Source organism: Enhydra lutris, unplaced genomic scaffold (genome assembly GCF_002288905.1).
Source record: "Enhydra lutris kenyoni isolate GAN:26980312 unplaced genomic scaffold, ASM228890v2 scaffoldscaffold5, whole genome shotgun sequence".
Lineage (NCBI taxonomy): Eukaryota > Metazoa > Chordata > Mammalia > Carnivora > Mustelidae > Enhydra > Enhydra lutris.
Genome location: NW_019154089.1, coordinates 53,485,514 through 53,500,483, shown reverse-complemented (window position 1 = coordinate 53,500,483; position 14,970 = coordinate 53,485,514). Strand labels below are relative to the sequence as shown.

Here is a 14,970-nt window from a genome sequence, read left to right as displayed (position 1 = left end):
AAAAAAAAAAAAAAAATCCTGGGACGCCTGGGTGGCTCAGTGGTTAAGTTAAGTCGCTGCCTTCGGCTCAGGTCGTGATCTCAGGGTCCTGGGATCGATCCCCACATCGGGCTCTCTGCTCAGCAAGGAGCCTGCTTCCTCCTCTCTCTCTGCCTGCTTGTGATCTCTGTCTGTCAAATAAATAAATAAAATCTTAAAAAAAAAATCCTTATCAATTAGTAAGTTACAAATTAAGTTGAAATATTATTTTTAAATACAATGTACAATATCAGAAACAAAAACCTACCATTTCAGTAGTAAATTCAGCATGTTATAAGCCACCATTTAGCAGGTACTGAGATTCTAGAACTAAGTTTAATGAGATGAAAAAAACAGCTGACCTAAGTTGTAGCTAATATAAAATTGCACATACAGAACTCAGAAGTCCTAACAATGATTTTTTCGGATGGCAATTTCACACCACGTATCACTTTTTTTTTTAAAAGTGCACACTGTTTGACATACTGGCAATTTCCAGGAATTTAAACAACTGGCAAATTTACAAATCTTTTCATACAAGGATTATTTTACCCACTGTTGTTTCTAGTTTTTCCATAATATGAAACTTAGCATCCCAAGAAAGAAACTTTAAAATCTATATAGTACAACCAAACAATAAAATATTATGCAGCCATTAAAAACTATGTATTTCTAAGTATAAATTCTGACTTCTAAATACCATATTAGAAAACGCAGCTCCTTTGTGAAATGGCTGTGAGTTTTAGTCATGAAATGCTTTAAGTCTATCAGTAATGTCCTACTATGGAAGAAAAAAAGGAAAAAGTGCTCAAAAAATAATGATGCCAAGTCCAAAAGGCTCAGGAGCCAGTTTGTAAAGGATCTCATTGGCCAAAATTGAGAAAGTATGTGCCTCAAAAAGAAAAATGAAAGTAATGGATTATACCACACTGATCAAAAAATACTGAGTCCATAGTAATGCTAAAAAGAGGTGACGCCTCCTTAGAGAAGAATGCTGAGAATCAATGTAAAAAGATTTTATATCCATCACTGTAGAATTTGATTCATTTAAGAGACTTTCAAAGGATCCAACACAATAGTCAAAAGTAGTTTGGATAACAAGCCCATAGACTATTTGGATAGGTACAAAGGGGAAAAGGTATCCTTAAAATGGAGAGATCTGGTAGTCACCACTTTAATAAGTGATTATACCTGCCATCAATAAGGAATTTATAGCATTACTTATGTGCTCCTGATGTGATGAAATGCTAAAGCTCACTTAGGTAGTTTTATTGATTAAAAAGCTGACAAAATCTAAGCATAAAGAAAGTAGATAAATCTAGATTGTGGATTTTATAGGACAACTGGCCTGAACTCTTAAAAAATGTCAAGGTCAGGAGACAAGATAAAAACAGGAGATTATTCTACATTAAAGAAAACTGAAACTAACAAGATATGACAACCAAGTATAATCCACAATCCTTGATTAGAACCTGAATTTATTTTTTTTTTTTTTAAAAAAGATTTTATTTATTTATTTGACAGACAGAGATCACAAGTAGACAGAGAGGCAGGCAGAGAGAGAGAGAGAAGCAGGCTCCCTGCTGAGCAGAGAGCCCGACGAGGGACTCGATCCCAGGACCCTGAGATCATGACCTGAGCCGAAGGCAGCGGCTTAACCCACTGAGCCACCCAGGTGCCCCAGAACCTGAATTTAAAACAAAACAAAAACACACCAAACACAGAAAGCTCAGCCATAAAAAACACTTGTGGACAACTAAAAAAATTAGATAAATTCATGTTCAATTCCTTTTAATGATATTTGCATGTGGTTATGTAACAGAATACTCTTATTCTTAGGAAATATAGGCTGAAGAATTCTAGGCAAAGCACCAGGTCATCTGCAACTTATAATGCTGACCCATTTGAAATGTTTCAAGAGATAAAGCAAATATGACAAAATATTAATAGGTAAATCTAAGTAAATGGTATACAAACTTTACACTATTTTTTTGAATTTTCTGCAGAATTAAAGTTCTCTAAAAGAAGTTGGGGAAAAACATAAATCAGAAGAATGATGTATCTCATACTTAGTGACAGGCACAAATATTCACAATCAGAAAAAAGCAACTAACAAAATAGTATGTGTTGGCCAAATTCACTTTTATTTAAGGAAAAAAAAAAGTATATACTGCATATGAATATTTCCATGAGGAAAACGAGAAAGACATGCACCAAAATGTAAATGGCAATTGGCATCTAGGGGTACATGTCCTGTGATTTAAATGTTTTCTTTTTTATCTATAGTTTCTAGTTTTAAATGATGTATTATTCACATAATATAGCAATAAATAAAAATAATTAACTTCATCCTGTGTAAGATATATCCAAGCAACTGAGACAAAGGAAGAGAGACAGAAAAGACAGGACAACATGGAAGACAGAAGCAGTAACAGGAAAGGATACTGTTGTACTCCTTATTTTGTTGAATGTGGACATAAAAAAAAAAAAATGTGTCCAGTCAGAGCTCACTAAAATTATTCCACTTAGAGTTATAACTGATTAATCAGATATAAATAAAAATTAGTCAGAGATAAAGAGGGCCAGAAAAGTTGTATCTGGTCAATCCTGAATGACAGATCTAGGAATAACAACCTCTCCTCACTCCCAATTCATTTCTGCATGGTTTAACTTATAAATCTGTCCCCACTGCTCCTTTTGGCACCCTTTTGCCCTCAAGATAGAGATAGACACCCTAACAGACCCTGCAAGGCTTTTTACATGACATTTCCAGCCTTATCTCTTGATATTTACCCCATATATCCTAGATTCCAGCCACAAAAAACTTGTTCCTAAATACTCCAGGTCAGCCTAATTCATCACCATATCCCTAGCACCCAGCACAAGAATTTAGCATAGGATAAGAAATAAAAATCTCTGAAAAACAGGGCACCTGGGTGGCCACATTAAGCGTGTGACTTTATTTTGGCTTAGGTTGCTGTCTCTGGGTCATGGGATCAAGTCCCGTGTTGGGCTCTATGCTGGGTGTGGTCTCTCTCCCTCGCCTCCCCTGCTTAAGCACACGCCTGCATACTCTCTCAAAGCAAACAAACTCTGAAAAAACAACAACAAAATTTTTATTCAGTAGTAGGCTTTTAACAAGCAAACTGGATGAAATAACTAAAACTGCCCATACTGCCTTAAATCCTCCACAGAACAAGACAAGGTACAGAAAGATAAATAAAATGCATAACAAAATAAACCATACAGAAGTACAAGGTTACATGTCTACAAAAAAAGCAACATGTGATTTTAATCACTGAAATAATACAAAATACTTTAGCTAGAAATTAGCAAAAACAGTGGACATAGGAAGATTTTAGTGATATTTCTCTTAATATAATGATTAAGGAAATACGTAATTTCCTTAATAAAATAAACATATAATTATTTAAGAAAATAGAGCTATTCTGTCCTTCCAAGAGACGTATGTTATATAACAATCTTATGGATATTTACAAAGGCTACCCAATATTTTCAAGATTTATTCCTGATAATAAATAGTTCCCTGGTGGCTGAAATAAACAATACAATTTGTCAGTGTTAGTCCTTGAATGTTAACCTGAAATTTTCAAATTCATTTGGAAAAGTCAGAAAAAAAATGACCCTGTAAAATACTAGGTGTTATTTTTTCTAACTGCAATGCTAGGCCAGGACTCATGGCTGGCTTTCAAATGCCCAAAGAGAATTTTACATTGTTAATGATCTCCTGGCTTAAAAAAACAAAAAGCCCCAAAACACAACTTATTATGGTCCATTTGTCACATTATACATATATATCGACACCTATCAATTAATTCAATTCTTGCTACTGGGACTAAGATTATTCCACAGAACATCAAGATAGTTTCTAATTTTGTTTACTCATTTAAACACAGTTTATCCGTCTTACCAGAATAAGTAACTGCCGTGGTACTGTAAGTAGCACTCTGGGTGTAGGATGGCACCACAGTAGCAGCAGCTGCTACTGGCTGTACGGTGGAAGATACAGGATAAATGGAGAAAGTAGTGGTAGCTGGACTTGGTGTGGCTGGTTTTATGGCTGTCACTTGTCGAGTCTGCTGGGCTTGTGTATACTGAGTTGCACCTTGGCTATAACCCGCTTTGGGGGCTAAAATGGAAAAGAGATTTCAGAAAATGAGAAAGGTGAACCTTAACAGTTATTGTACCAATATTCTTGAAAATTAGAAAAGTATAAACACCAACTATAAATTTGATGCTAGCAATTTCTTCCTGGCAAAGGTTTGAAATTTTTATTACAAACTGAGTAAAATATAACCTTTACATAAATTCATTTATCATCCCTTCCCAGATGCTTTCCATGTATTTCCAAAATGGCATTTTTGTCCAAATTTACAACTACCTGTAATAGCAGTGCCACTTAAAACAGGTACTAATAAAGTTTTTTAGGTAAAGGGGTGTGTGTATGTGTGTGTGTATTGAGTCAGTTAGTTTAACCTGAGGGTTATGCTTAATATTGTGAACAGAATAAAGAGCCTCAAATGTGATTTCAATTCACAGTAAAAATTTCAAAGTTTAATTATATCGGATGTGTTCATATACCATTCATTGCCTTTTATTAATTCCTCTATGGTGAATGTCAGTCTAATTCCAACTCACAAAGTGCCACTGACTTAATTCTTCAAATATCAATAGCTTGAGTGCAGCTGTTTTTAAATGGCTACCATTGGGGCGCCTGGGTGGCTCAGTGGGTTAAAGCCTCTGTCTTCGGTTCAGGTCATGATTCCAGGGTCCTGGGATCAGGCCCTGCATTGGGCTCTCTGCTCAGCAGGGAGCCTGCTTCCCAGCCATCCCCCCCTGCCCGCCTGCCTCTCTGACTACTTGTGATCACTCTGTCAAATAAATAAATTAAAAAAAAAAAAAAAAAAAAATCTTAAAAAAAAAATGGCCACCATTTACATTTCGCTACCTTTGACCATATTCAAAATAAATGTATGCTTTAAGAAGCTTATGAACCGTTATTATCAAGCCCTAAATTAATAATTAATCTTATTAATGATCACTAAAGCATACAAATCACTTTATGCTTAGTTAAGGCACCTTAAATAAATAGCACATAACAGTTTATAAAACTGTTATCTACAATTATAAAACCTGATCCACACAACACACAGATGAGGACATTTTACAAAAGGAAACTAATGTTTAAGAGCTAAATGGCTTACAAGGCACATAGTCAACATTAGAGCTAAGACTAAATCAAGACTCTTCTGACTCTTTAACACAATCTAACTTTGATAATTAACCAGGAAGTTCGCTACAGATCAGTGTACCCACAAATTATTAGAAAAGAAACTATAGAAAAGCTGATCATTATAATTCAAAATATTTTTCTATCACTTTTATGGGACTCAGAGAAATCTTAGAAGTACCCCAGAGTCAACTACCTCATTTACAAATAAGAGAACAGAGATGAAAAGAGTAAAAATCCCTCACCCACATTAGTGGTAAAGCCAGTACTAGAAGCCAGTCTGATTCTTTCCTAATCGAAGGCTCTACCCACAGTCCCATGGTCCTTCAAAAATTAACTAAAATAAAGAAACTGTCTACTTCTCTGAACTCAGCTTTGTTTTAGAAGTTCTCAGCAGAATCTCTATCAAAAAATCCATCTTTTAAAGACTACAAAGGGTGCTTGCGTGGCTCAGTTAGTTAAGCATCCAATTCTTTTTTTTTTTTTTTTAATTTTTTTTGTAAAGATTTTATTTATTTATTTGAGAGAGAGACAGTGAGAGAGAGCATGAGCAAGGAGAAGGTCAGAGGGAGAAGCAGACTCCCCATGGAGCTGGGAGCCCGATGCGGAACTCGATCCTAGGACTCCGGGATCACGACCTGAGCCGAAGGCAGTCGTCCAACCAACTGAGCCACCCAGGCGTCCCAAGCATCCAATTCTTGACTGAGATTCTTTCCCTTTGCCCCTCCCTGCTGCTCACATGAGCTCTGCAAAATAAATAAATCCTGGGGTGCCTGAGTGGCTCAGTAGGTTAAACCTCTGCCTTCAACTCAGGTCATATTCCTGGAGTCCTCAGATGGAGCTCCACATTGGGCCCCTGCTCAGCTGGGAGTCTGCTTCTCCCTCTCCCTGCCACTCCCCCTGCTTGTGCACACACACGTGTTCTCTCTCTCGTTGTCAAATAAATAAAATCTTTAAAAAAAGAAAAAAGAAATAAAGACTACAAATACGTAGGCTTCCTTGAAAACAAAGTATTTCCTGTATTTGAACCATTACATTTACTGTAATATCAGAGGCTGGAAACAGAAGCAACTGTCACTACTGATCAGAGAAAGATGAATTAAAAATAAGGGCCCACAAAGGGTTTCCACTGGTTACACAAAGGCAATCAAGCAGTATGTTCTGGGCATTTCTGGCAAAGCTAAGGATGTGGCCAGAAGTTATCACCACAACTCCTATTGTACAGCTTATTGCATAGCAGAAAGAGAACTGTAAAGCTGAAGACCAGGAACAAAAATACATTTCTGGGCGAGAAGAGCATGACTATGATTTGCCCTCATGGCCCCCTCCCTCTTCGGTACTCAAAGCACATAGCAGAAGAAGAGAAGGACATGGCTTGAATTTGCTTCTTGAGGTAATGTAACAAAATAGCTTAGGTGGACTCAAAAGGGTATTTTCATGAAGCACACTGAATAATGTATTTCAGCAGTTTTCGATGAAACTGCGTATGCTAATAAAACCCACCTGTCTGATAGTAGGTTTCGGCAACAGAAGGCTGAGGCTGGGCAGCAGCGGCCACAGCAGCAGCAGTGGCCGCTGGTTGTTGGTAGTACTGCTTACTGTCATACGCTACAGCAGGAGCGGTGGATCTTACATAGGAGTACGAGTCCTAAAGAAAGGGAATGAAAGAAGATCTTGCCATAAGTGAAGTGGTAGGAAAAAATCCCTAACTCTATAAAGTGTAATAAAGGAAAACAAAAAACTAACTATAGACCTATGTTTAAGAGTCAAATTCAAAACAAAGGGCATCTATTTTTGGACTTTGAAAATAAGGTCAAAACCATTTCAAGCAGCATGTTTATTTAACTTCCACATCAGGGGAAAAAAAAATCATTGAAACATTTCAAAATAATGCTTATCTTTAAAATCCTATTAAGAAAGGGGGCATCTGCGTGGCTCTGTTGGTTAAGCGGTAGTCTTGATTTAGGCTCGGGTCATGATCTGAGGGTCCTGGGATCAAGTCTGGTGTTGCATTCTTGATAGGGAGTCTGCTTGAGGATTCACTCTCCCTCACCCTTCCCCCTGCTTGCTCCCTCACTGTGTCTCTCACACTCAAAAAAATAAAACTTAAAAAAAAAATTCTATTAAGAAATTCATAGCAGTTTTGCTTTAAAATTGGATCTCACTGTAAAGACCACCTGTGTGTTCTAAGCTTTGTGACTATTCCAGCTTTCTTTTCATTCTTCTTTATTTACTACTACTATTATTATTAACAACTTATTCTTTTTTTTTTAAAGGCTCCATGCCCAGCATAGAGCCCAATGCAGGGCCTGAACTCATGACCCTGAGATCAAGACCTGAGCTGAGATTAAGACCTGGACGCTTAACAACTGAGCCACCTAGGTGTCCCTATTTACCACTATCATTAACATAATGGATAGAAACTTCCGGATCAGGGAAAGGAAAGGGGAACATAGGTTCCAGGCAGAAGGAACACTATATATAAATCTCCAAGACAGTGAGGATCAAGGTGAGCTGGGTAAATTCTGGCACTAAACAAAGTGAGGAGGGATGAGAAGGTATGTAGGTGGAGGCTGAAGAAGTAGGCCAGGCCCAGAGAATGATGGGCTTCATTAACCTTATTAAAAACAATGGAATTTATTACATTTCATCTCTGGACATAATGAAAACAATCACACATGGCAAAAGGAATTCTGAGTTTAGTAACCTGCACATTTTTAAAATTAAAGTTTATTTACTTATTTTTAGAGAGAGAGCACAGGGAGGAGCAGCAAGGGAGAGAGAGAGAGAGAGAGAGAATCTCAAGCAGACTCCCCACTAAGAGCAGAGAGCCCACTGTGGGGCTCATCCCATGACCCCAGATCACGACCCAAGCTGAAATCAAGAGTTAAACACAGCCAGCTGAGCCACTCAGATGCCCCACAGCTTGCCAAATATTAATAAAAAATACTAATATTATAATTTATATGTCAATTCATTACTTAACAAAATAAACTCATACACGTTAGAAAGAAAATAGAAAAACTAGGCAAAGTTCAGAAGATCCTAAAGCAAACAAAAAGAAAACAGGTTATTAAAGGATTAGAACCAGGGGAGCCTAGATGGCTCAGTCGGTTAAGTGTCTGACTCTTGATTTTGGCTCAGATCATGATCTAGGGTCAGGAGACTGAGCCCTGCATCGGGGTCTGCACTCAGTAGGGAGTCTGCTTGAGATTCTCTCCCTCCCTCACCCCTACCTCCTGCATGTTCTCTCTCAAATAAATAAATATATCTTAAAAGAAAAATAAAGGATTAGAATCAAATTTAAATTAGTAATTTAGTACCATAATAAACATAGTACTATAAAAGGGAATTAGATCTTCATGTCCCAAATAAGACAGAACCAAAAGCAACTACAGGATACAAGAGCAGCATCAATTTCTGTTACATATGAAGAAAGATGACTTTGAGAGGAAGAATGTGCAGGGAACAGAATTTCTGCCCTTATAAAGTACCAAAAAGACACTATATAATTGTTTGGCCCATATAGTTTAGGCTCATGGTTCTCAAAACAGGAGACAGAGGAATACTGCCATAGTACAAACAAGGAGCATTTTCCCTATGTCTTCATTTTTCTGGAAACCCTGGTTAAATATTTAACCAGTAATTAAAGCAAATTACTTCTAATTAAAGTAGACATAGATATAAAATGGACTGGAATGCACTCTGGGGAATTATTAATAAAAACTCACTGCAAGGGAACTTAATTCTTGGACTATGCCCCTAAATTACCTAAGAATACACATTCATTTCTATCATCTGAGGTATAGTTTGGAAGACCCAAGTTTGACAAGCACTGGCTTGGACATTATTATCATACACTGGGGTCTGTGAAGGCTGCGTGTTAAGGCTACTGAAACCAGTAGTTTTCTTACCTGGTAGTTCTGTGTAGTAGCTGGGGGTGGTGGTGGTGGTGCTTCCTGTTGTCTCTGGGTATAACCATAGTCAGTTGCTGTATGTGCAGTGGGGTAGCCTCCATAAGCAGCAGCTGTTGCAGCAGCTGCAACAGCTACTGGAGCAGGCCTGGCAACTGCGACTGTGGCGGCTGCTGGTGCATAGGCAGCAGTAACTGTGTGAGCAGCTACTGGAGCCTGATGGACAGTGTAGCTAGCAACTGTAGTTGGATGAGAGTAGGCTACACCCGAAGCTGGCTGCTGGCTATATTGTGGAGTAGAAGAATAAACACAATACAATTTAATTTTAAAATCTAAGAGTTTAATACAATAAAAAGCACATTTTTTTAGAAATTTAATTATCGACTATGAAACACCAAGTATTTGAACACAATAAGCCTAGTCAATACCATATTTGTTACTGTTGTATAATTTTTATTCCTTAATCTTAATGCATTAGACAGTCACACATACTATGCTTAAAATCATGGACCATATTACAAAGCAGGGATGACAAACTGGGATAAAAAGCAGTAGTAGGAAGAAAAGAAAACTTGATGAAACTAGGAATTTAAAAAAGTATTTGTTGCTTGTAGAGTTCTTTATTATGTTCTACAGTTTAAAAAAAATCTCTACAAAGAAATCATGTTAAAAATACTGAATTCTAACTCCAACTGTAGAAAACATTTGAAGCAGAAACTATTACCCAGTTGACTTAAATACTTCTGATACTCTAGGATCGTAGTTCTCAACTGGGGGAGTTTTGCCCTCCAGGGACATCTGGCATGTCTGGAGATATTTTTGATGGTCAAACTGCAGAGGAGGTGGTAGTGTGTGCTACTGGCATCTAGTGGGTGGAAGCCAGTGATGCTGTTACATATCCTAGAGCGCACAGGACAGCTACCCACAACATAGAATTATCCGAAGAATGTCAATAGTGCTGAGGTTGAGAAATCTTGCTCTAGGGCACAAAACCTACAACAGACTCTCTATTATTTTAAATAAATTACTCAAGTTACAGGCAGCGTTTCATTATACACATTTATTTTTCTCTCAAAATTGTAGCACATGTTGCAAAAGGAGACCTAAGTCAGATGCTTTGCAATCATAACAATTTAAAACGCAAAGAGGCAAAAACATTTTCCAATGTAAATGAAATAAATTTCCAGCTGAAGTTTTCAGACTAATGTTTAACTTTTTTAAAATTTTAACTTTTAAATTGAGAGTCTAAGTTACATAAAACCAAGGCTTATAGATGTTAAGCACATGAAAGTCTATTTGTCGTTCTAGGTTCTCTAAAATACTCACAATTACACTTGCTAAAGCTTTTTCACCAAGGCAGAAGTGCCTTCTAAAAAAAGAAGAGCCCCAACAGTTACTTAGCTGACAGGTCTTAGATGACCATAAGTCTTAATATGAGCCAACAGTTAAGAATAGCCAAGAAAAAAATACCTGACTGAAGCTGAAGCTACTCTAAGAAGTGTCTGATTCATGGGTTATAGTACAGCATAGTCTTCCTGGTGTGCACACTACCATACAAATATGGCATGGAATTAAAATTTGGGGCCACCACATTTTAACTGTATTAGAGAAAACACTAGTAATTACAATGTGTTCAAAAGGAATCAATATGAAGCTTATAAGTATGGCTACTATTTCACATAAAAAGTGGAGGAACATTCAGTCTAGAAGAGGTGACTGGGGAAGATATGAGAGCTGCCTTCTAATAGAAGAGACTTACTCCATGCTGCTCCAGAGAACAGAACTAGAACCAATGGATGGAAGGGTGGCAGATTTCAGCCCAATATGAAAAAGAAAAAAAAACAAAAACTTAGAACAAAGTCCAAAGAAACTCTTATAATTTATATTTGGATGAGGTTTTCCACATTTTGATATTAAAAGTAGCTAATATTTTCTACATATATGACAATTAAAAGACAGGAAAAGGGAAATTTAAATTGTAATAGTGGAAAAATTGGTTTGGGATTGACATTTTCTATGGATAATTCCATAGGCTTAAGAAAAAATGCCAATAACGTTATTTCTTCAAAATTCCTAGAACTGAAAAAAGAATTATATTTAAAATATAAATGTACCAGTTCTGTGAAACTTGTATTTAACATTTACTGATAAAATTTCACACATTCAGACTACACTGCATAAAAAGGGTTTGGTTATGTAAAAATTCAGATAATCTTGGATTCCTATACAGTTTCCATTCATCCCATTGCTCTTTATTGCACATCTGTTCACACTTCCTGGTCTCCAAAACTTGTCCTATAGGACAAAAAACAGAGTGGGAACAGAATAGGAATGTCAAGTCAACCAGGCAAGCAATCTGACTTATACTGACTCTGATCCTTAAAAGTCCATGTGACTAAAAAAGGGATGATGATATGCCCTGGTTTAAGCCTACTGCCCCCTCATAATCATTAACAGTATGCTCTCACACCTGTGTGTCTCAGTTTGAACAATAAATCTTATAATCTCACTTCCCAGAAAGCATGTAACAGGATGTCAGTACGCTTAGCAATTACCATATGCTACATTGCCTAGGACTGCCTAACCTAAGTCTGATCTGTATAGTTAGATCTGCTCTGTATAGCCAGGATATGGCTGGAACCATATCCTTTACCAACAGCATCATGAAGAATAATGATCTAGTTCTAATTCCCATAAAGGGCTAGGGCAACGATCTGCTGTTCAGAATAAAGATTTTCTAGTGTGTTATCTTAAACCCATCTGGGAAATTCGTTTCAATCTGAAATATCCTTAGAAATATCCTTGCCTTTTATGTGATGTATATGACCAGCCTGGGTTATAGCAATTCAATTAAGTATCTAGTGGCTACGTAAATTTTCAAAAATTCAGGTCACATCAAATTCAAATTAGTTTAGGCAAAATTAGTCTAAGATTGAAATATTTTAAACCAAGGTTTCGCCTGGTTTGTAGTTCTCAAATAAAAGGTATTAAATTATATGCCTTCATAAAACTTAAGACTTAATGGTCACTAAATTATTTTTAAATAAAATAAGTAAATAAAAACCCCAAATCTTGTGCCATAAAAACATCTGTGAAATATGCAAAGACTTTCATTTTCATCCAGCAGAGAAGCAGCTTCTATTTGGATAATATCCTTTGTAGATAAATTAAATCTAATAAATCAGTTTTAAACCAGGACAAACTGAATAATAAATTAAAAAACAAACAAAAATATGGGATGAGCAAGGTTAAGAAACACATAAAATGGAAGGGTATTTCTCTTGGGAGGAGAAAAAGGTAAATAAAGTATTTAAGGAATTATTAATATTAAAAAATAGTAACACTTTTATATTCTTGGACTAAACCTGGAGGTTAATGGCCAGCTCTTTCCTTGCTTACCAGAAAGTGAAACCAGCCAGAGTCTTTACAAAATAGCTGACCAAAATCACCAGTCGAAGAAAGCCTATATAAACTGCAAAAGAAACAGGAATGGTCCTGCAGGAAATGGATAGCTCAATGCAACAAACAAGAATTTTCACAAACTCTAATTTGTAGCCATAAAATAAGAACTTAACATCAGTCAGAAGATAAAGTTAAGGGACACAGACGAGATCAGGATATAAAAAACTATAAAAGAGAAGATAAATCTAGGAAGTCCAATATCCAACTAGAAGGAATTCTGAAAAGAAAAAAGCAAATAAAAGAAATTAAGAAAGAATACTTCCTACTCTGGAAGGGAGGCACATATTTTCAAATTTAAAGGGTCTACAGAGGGGTGCCTAGGTGGCTCGGTTTGTTAAGCATCTGCCTTCAGCTCAGGTCATGATCCCAGGGTCCTGGGATAGAGCTCCACATCAGGCTCCCTGCTCAGTAAGCAGCCTGCTTCTCCCCCTGCTTGTGTTCTCTCCTCCTCTCTCTTAAATAATGAATGAAATATTTTAAAAAGGGCCTACAGAGTGCAAAATAGAATGAAGGGATAACACCTAGAGACATACAGTATTTCACAACATCTCAAGGTTAAAAAAAAAAAATCTTTCAAAGTCTCCAAAGAAAAAGTCACCTGCATACAACTAAACAAAAACCAGACCTTTAACAGATAACACTAGTGGTTAGAAAACAGCAGACTAAAGTCTTAAAAACGTGAGAGAAAATGGTTATTTTTTATTTTATTTATTTTTTTTTTTGACAGACAGATCACGAGTAGGCAGAGAGGCAGGCGGAGAGAGAGGAGGAGGCAGGCTCCCTGCTGAGCAGAGAGCCCGATGCGGGACTCGATCCCAGGACCCTGAGATCATGACCTGAGCTGAAGGCAGAGGCTTTAACCACTGAGCCACCCAGGCGCCCGAAAATGGTTATTAATACAGAGTTCTGTACCCAGCTAAATCACTAAGACAGAATAAAGGGGTTTTTCCTTTCTTTCTTTTTTTTTTTTTTGGACATTCAAGAACTGAAAGAGTTTACCTCCTATACACCTTCTGTTTGGACATGACATGAAGATGTACTTTAACAAAAAATAAACCAAGAAAGAAATCACGGGGTCCTATAAATAGTGGATCCAAACCCAGGAGGGAGATGAGAGCCCAGGTCAGCAGCTATGCATCGGGCCCAAAGAAGCAGTGAGCTTGGACTCGAAGTGAAAAAAGGACAGAAGCCTCCAGGAGAGTGATATCCAGGAAGATAAAGGACTGGACTACAGACAGTAGACCAGAAGCCTGGAAAAACATTAAAATACAATCAAGGGGGATGCCTGGGTGGCTCAGTGGGTTAAGCCTCTGCCTTTGGCTCAGGTCATGATCCCAGGGTCCTGGGATCGAGCCCCGCATTGGGCTCTCTGCTCAGCGGGGAGCCTGCTCACCGCACCCCCCCCCCGCCTACTTGTGATCTCTGTCAAATAAATAAAATAAAATATTAAAAAAAAAAAAAAGACTTCAGCAAATATGACATTGCCCAAGAAAGGCATGATCTTGGTAAAAGACACCACAGTTAAGCAATTAGTAGGATGTAAAAATAGCAAACATCCGTTTGAACTTGAACTGAGGAATATTCTTCTATCAAGTGGTACACGGTTGTAAAAATGGAACACATTAGGAATAATAATCATAGACCACCACCACCTGGGTCCACAGTAAGTACTATTTACAGTCATAATAAAGTTTCTGCCTTCAAGTTTTAGAATCAACTTAAATTACAGAAGATAAACTATGATTACAGAATATAAATGTTAATCGCAAGTAGAACTACAGCTAAGTTGGGGGACGGGGTGGGAAAAGAAGGAAAGTAAAACACCAGAGTTTCAAGATTCTTTTCCTAAAATAGAGAGTACCAAGATACTGACTACCTTTGTTGGAAATGGGGGAGTGTCTGAAAATAAGGGAAACAGCCATATCATTTAACTTGGAAGGAGAAATGAGAAGCATGAGAGGATATATACTAAATCTTAACTATGATTATAGGAAATCAAAATATAATGTATAAAAAGTCAATAAATTAAGACACAGAGAAGCATATTATTTAATGATATGGAGTTAGAAATAAAACCAGAATGCATTAAAGGTGGGAGTCTCTACAAAGTGGAATTGGGGATGAGGGATTAAGAAAAAAAGTAAATGTTGTTTTCATTAAAAGCCCTTCTATGGGTGCCTGAATGGCTCTGTCAGTTAAGTGACTCTTGGTTTTGGCTCAGGTCATGATCTCATCAGGGTTGTGCGACTGAGCCCCACATCAGGCTTCACGCTCAGTGTGGAGTCTGCTTGAGAGTCTCTCCCTCTCCTCCTCCACTAGACACAC

General features: G+C 37.2%; 1 protein-coding gene across 2 annotated transcripts in view; it reads right to left on the bottom strand.

Moving 5' to 3' along the window:
• The window catches only part of LOC111140851 (zinc finger RNA binding protein), an 87,425-nt gene that overhangs the window by 56,447 nt on the left and 16,008 nt on the right, over window positions 1–14,970 (bottom strand). Inside the window, exons 3-6 of one of the 2 annotated variants that reach the window (XM_022493069.1) lie at window positions 10,943–10,966; window positions 9,184–9,466; window positions 6,773–6,917; window positions 3,950–4,168 (exon numbers count right to left, since the gene is read on the bottom strand). In XM_022493069.1, the coding sequence (XP_022348777.1) occupies window positions 3,950–4,168; window positions 6,773–6,917; window positions 9,184–9,466; window positions 10,943–10,966 (671 nt within the window). The remainder of the gene's footprint in view (window positions 1–3,949; window positions 4,169–6,772; window positions 6,918–9,183; window positions 9,467–10,942; window positions 10,967–14,970) is intronic. The other variant, XM_022493070.1, reaches the window with a different exon arrangement.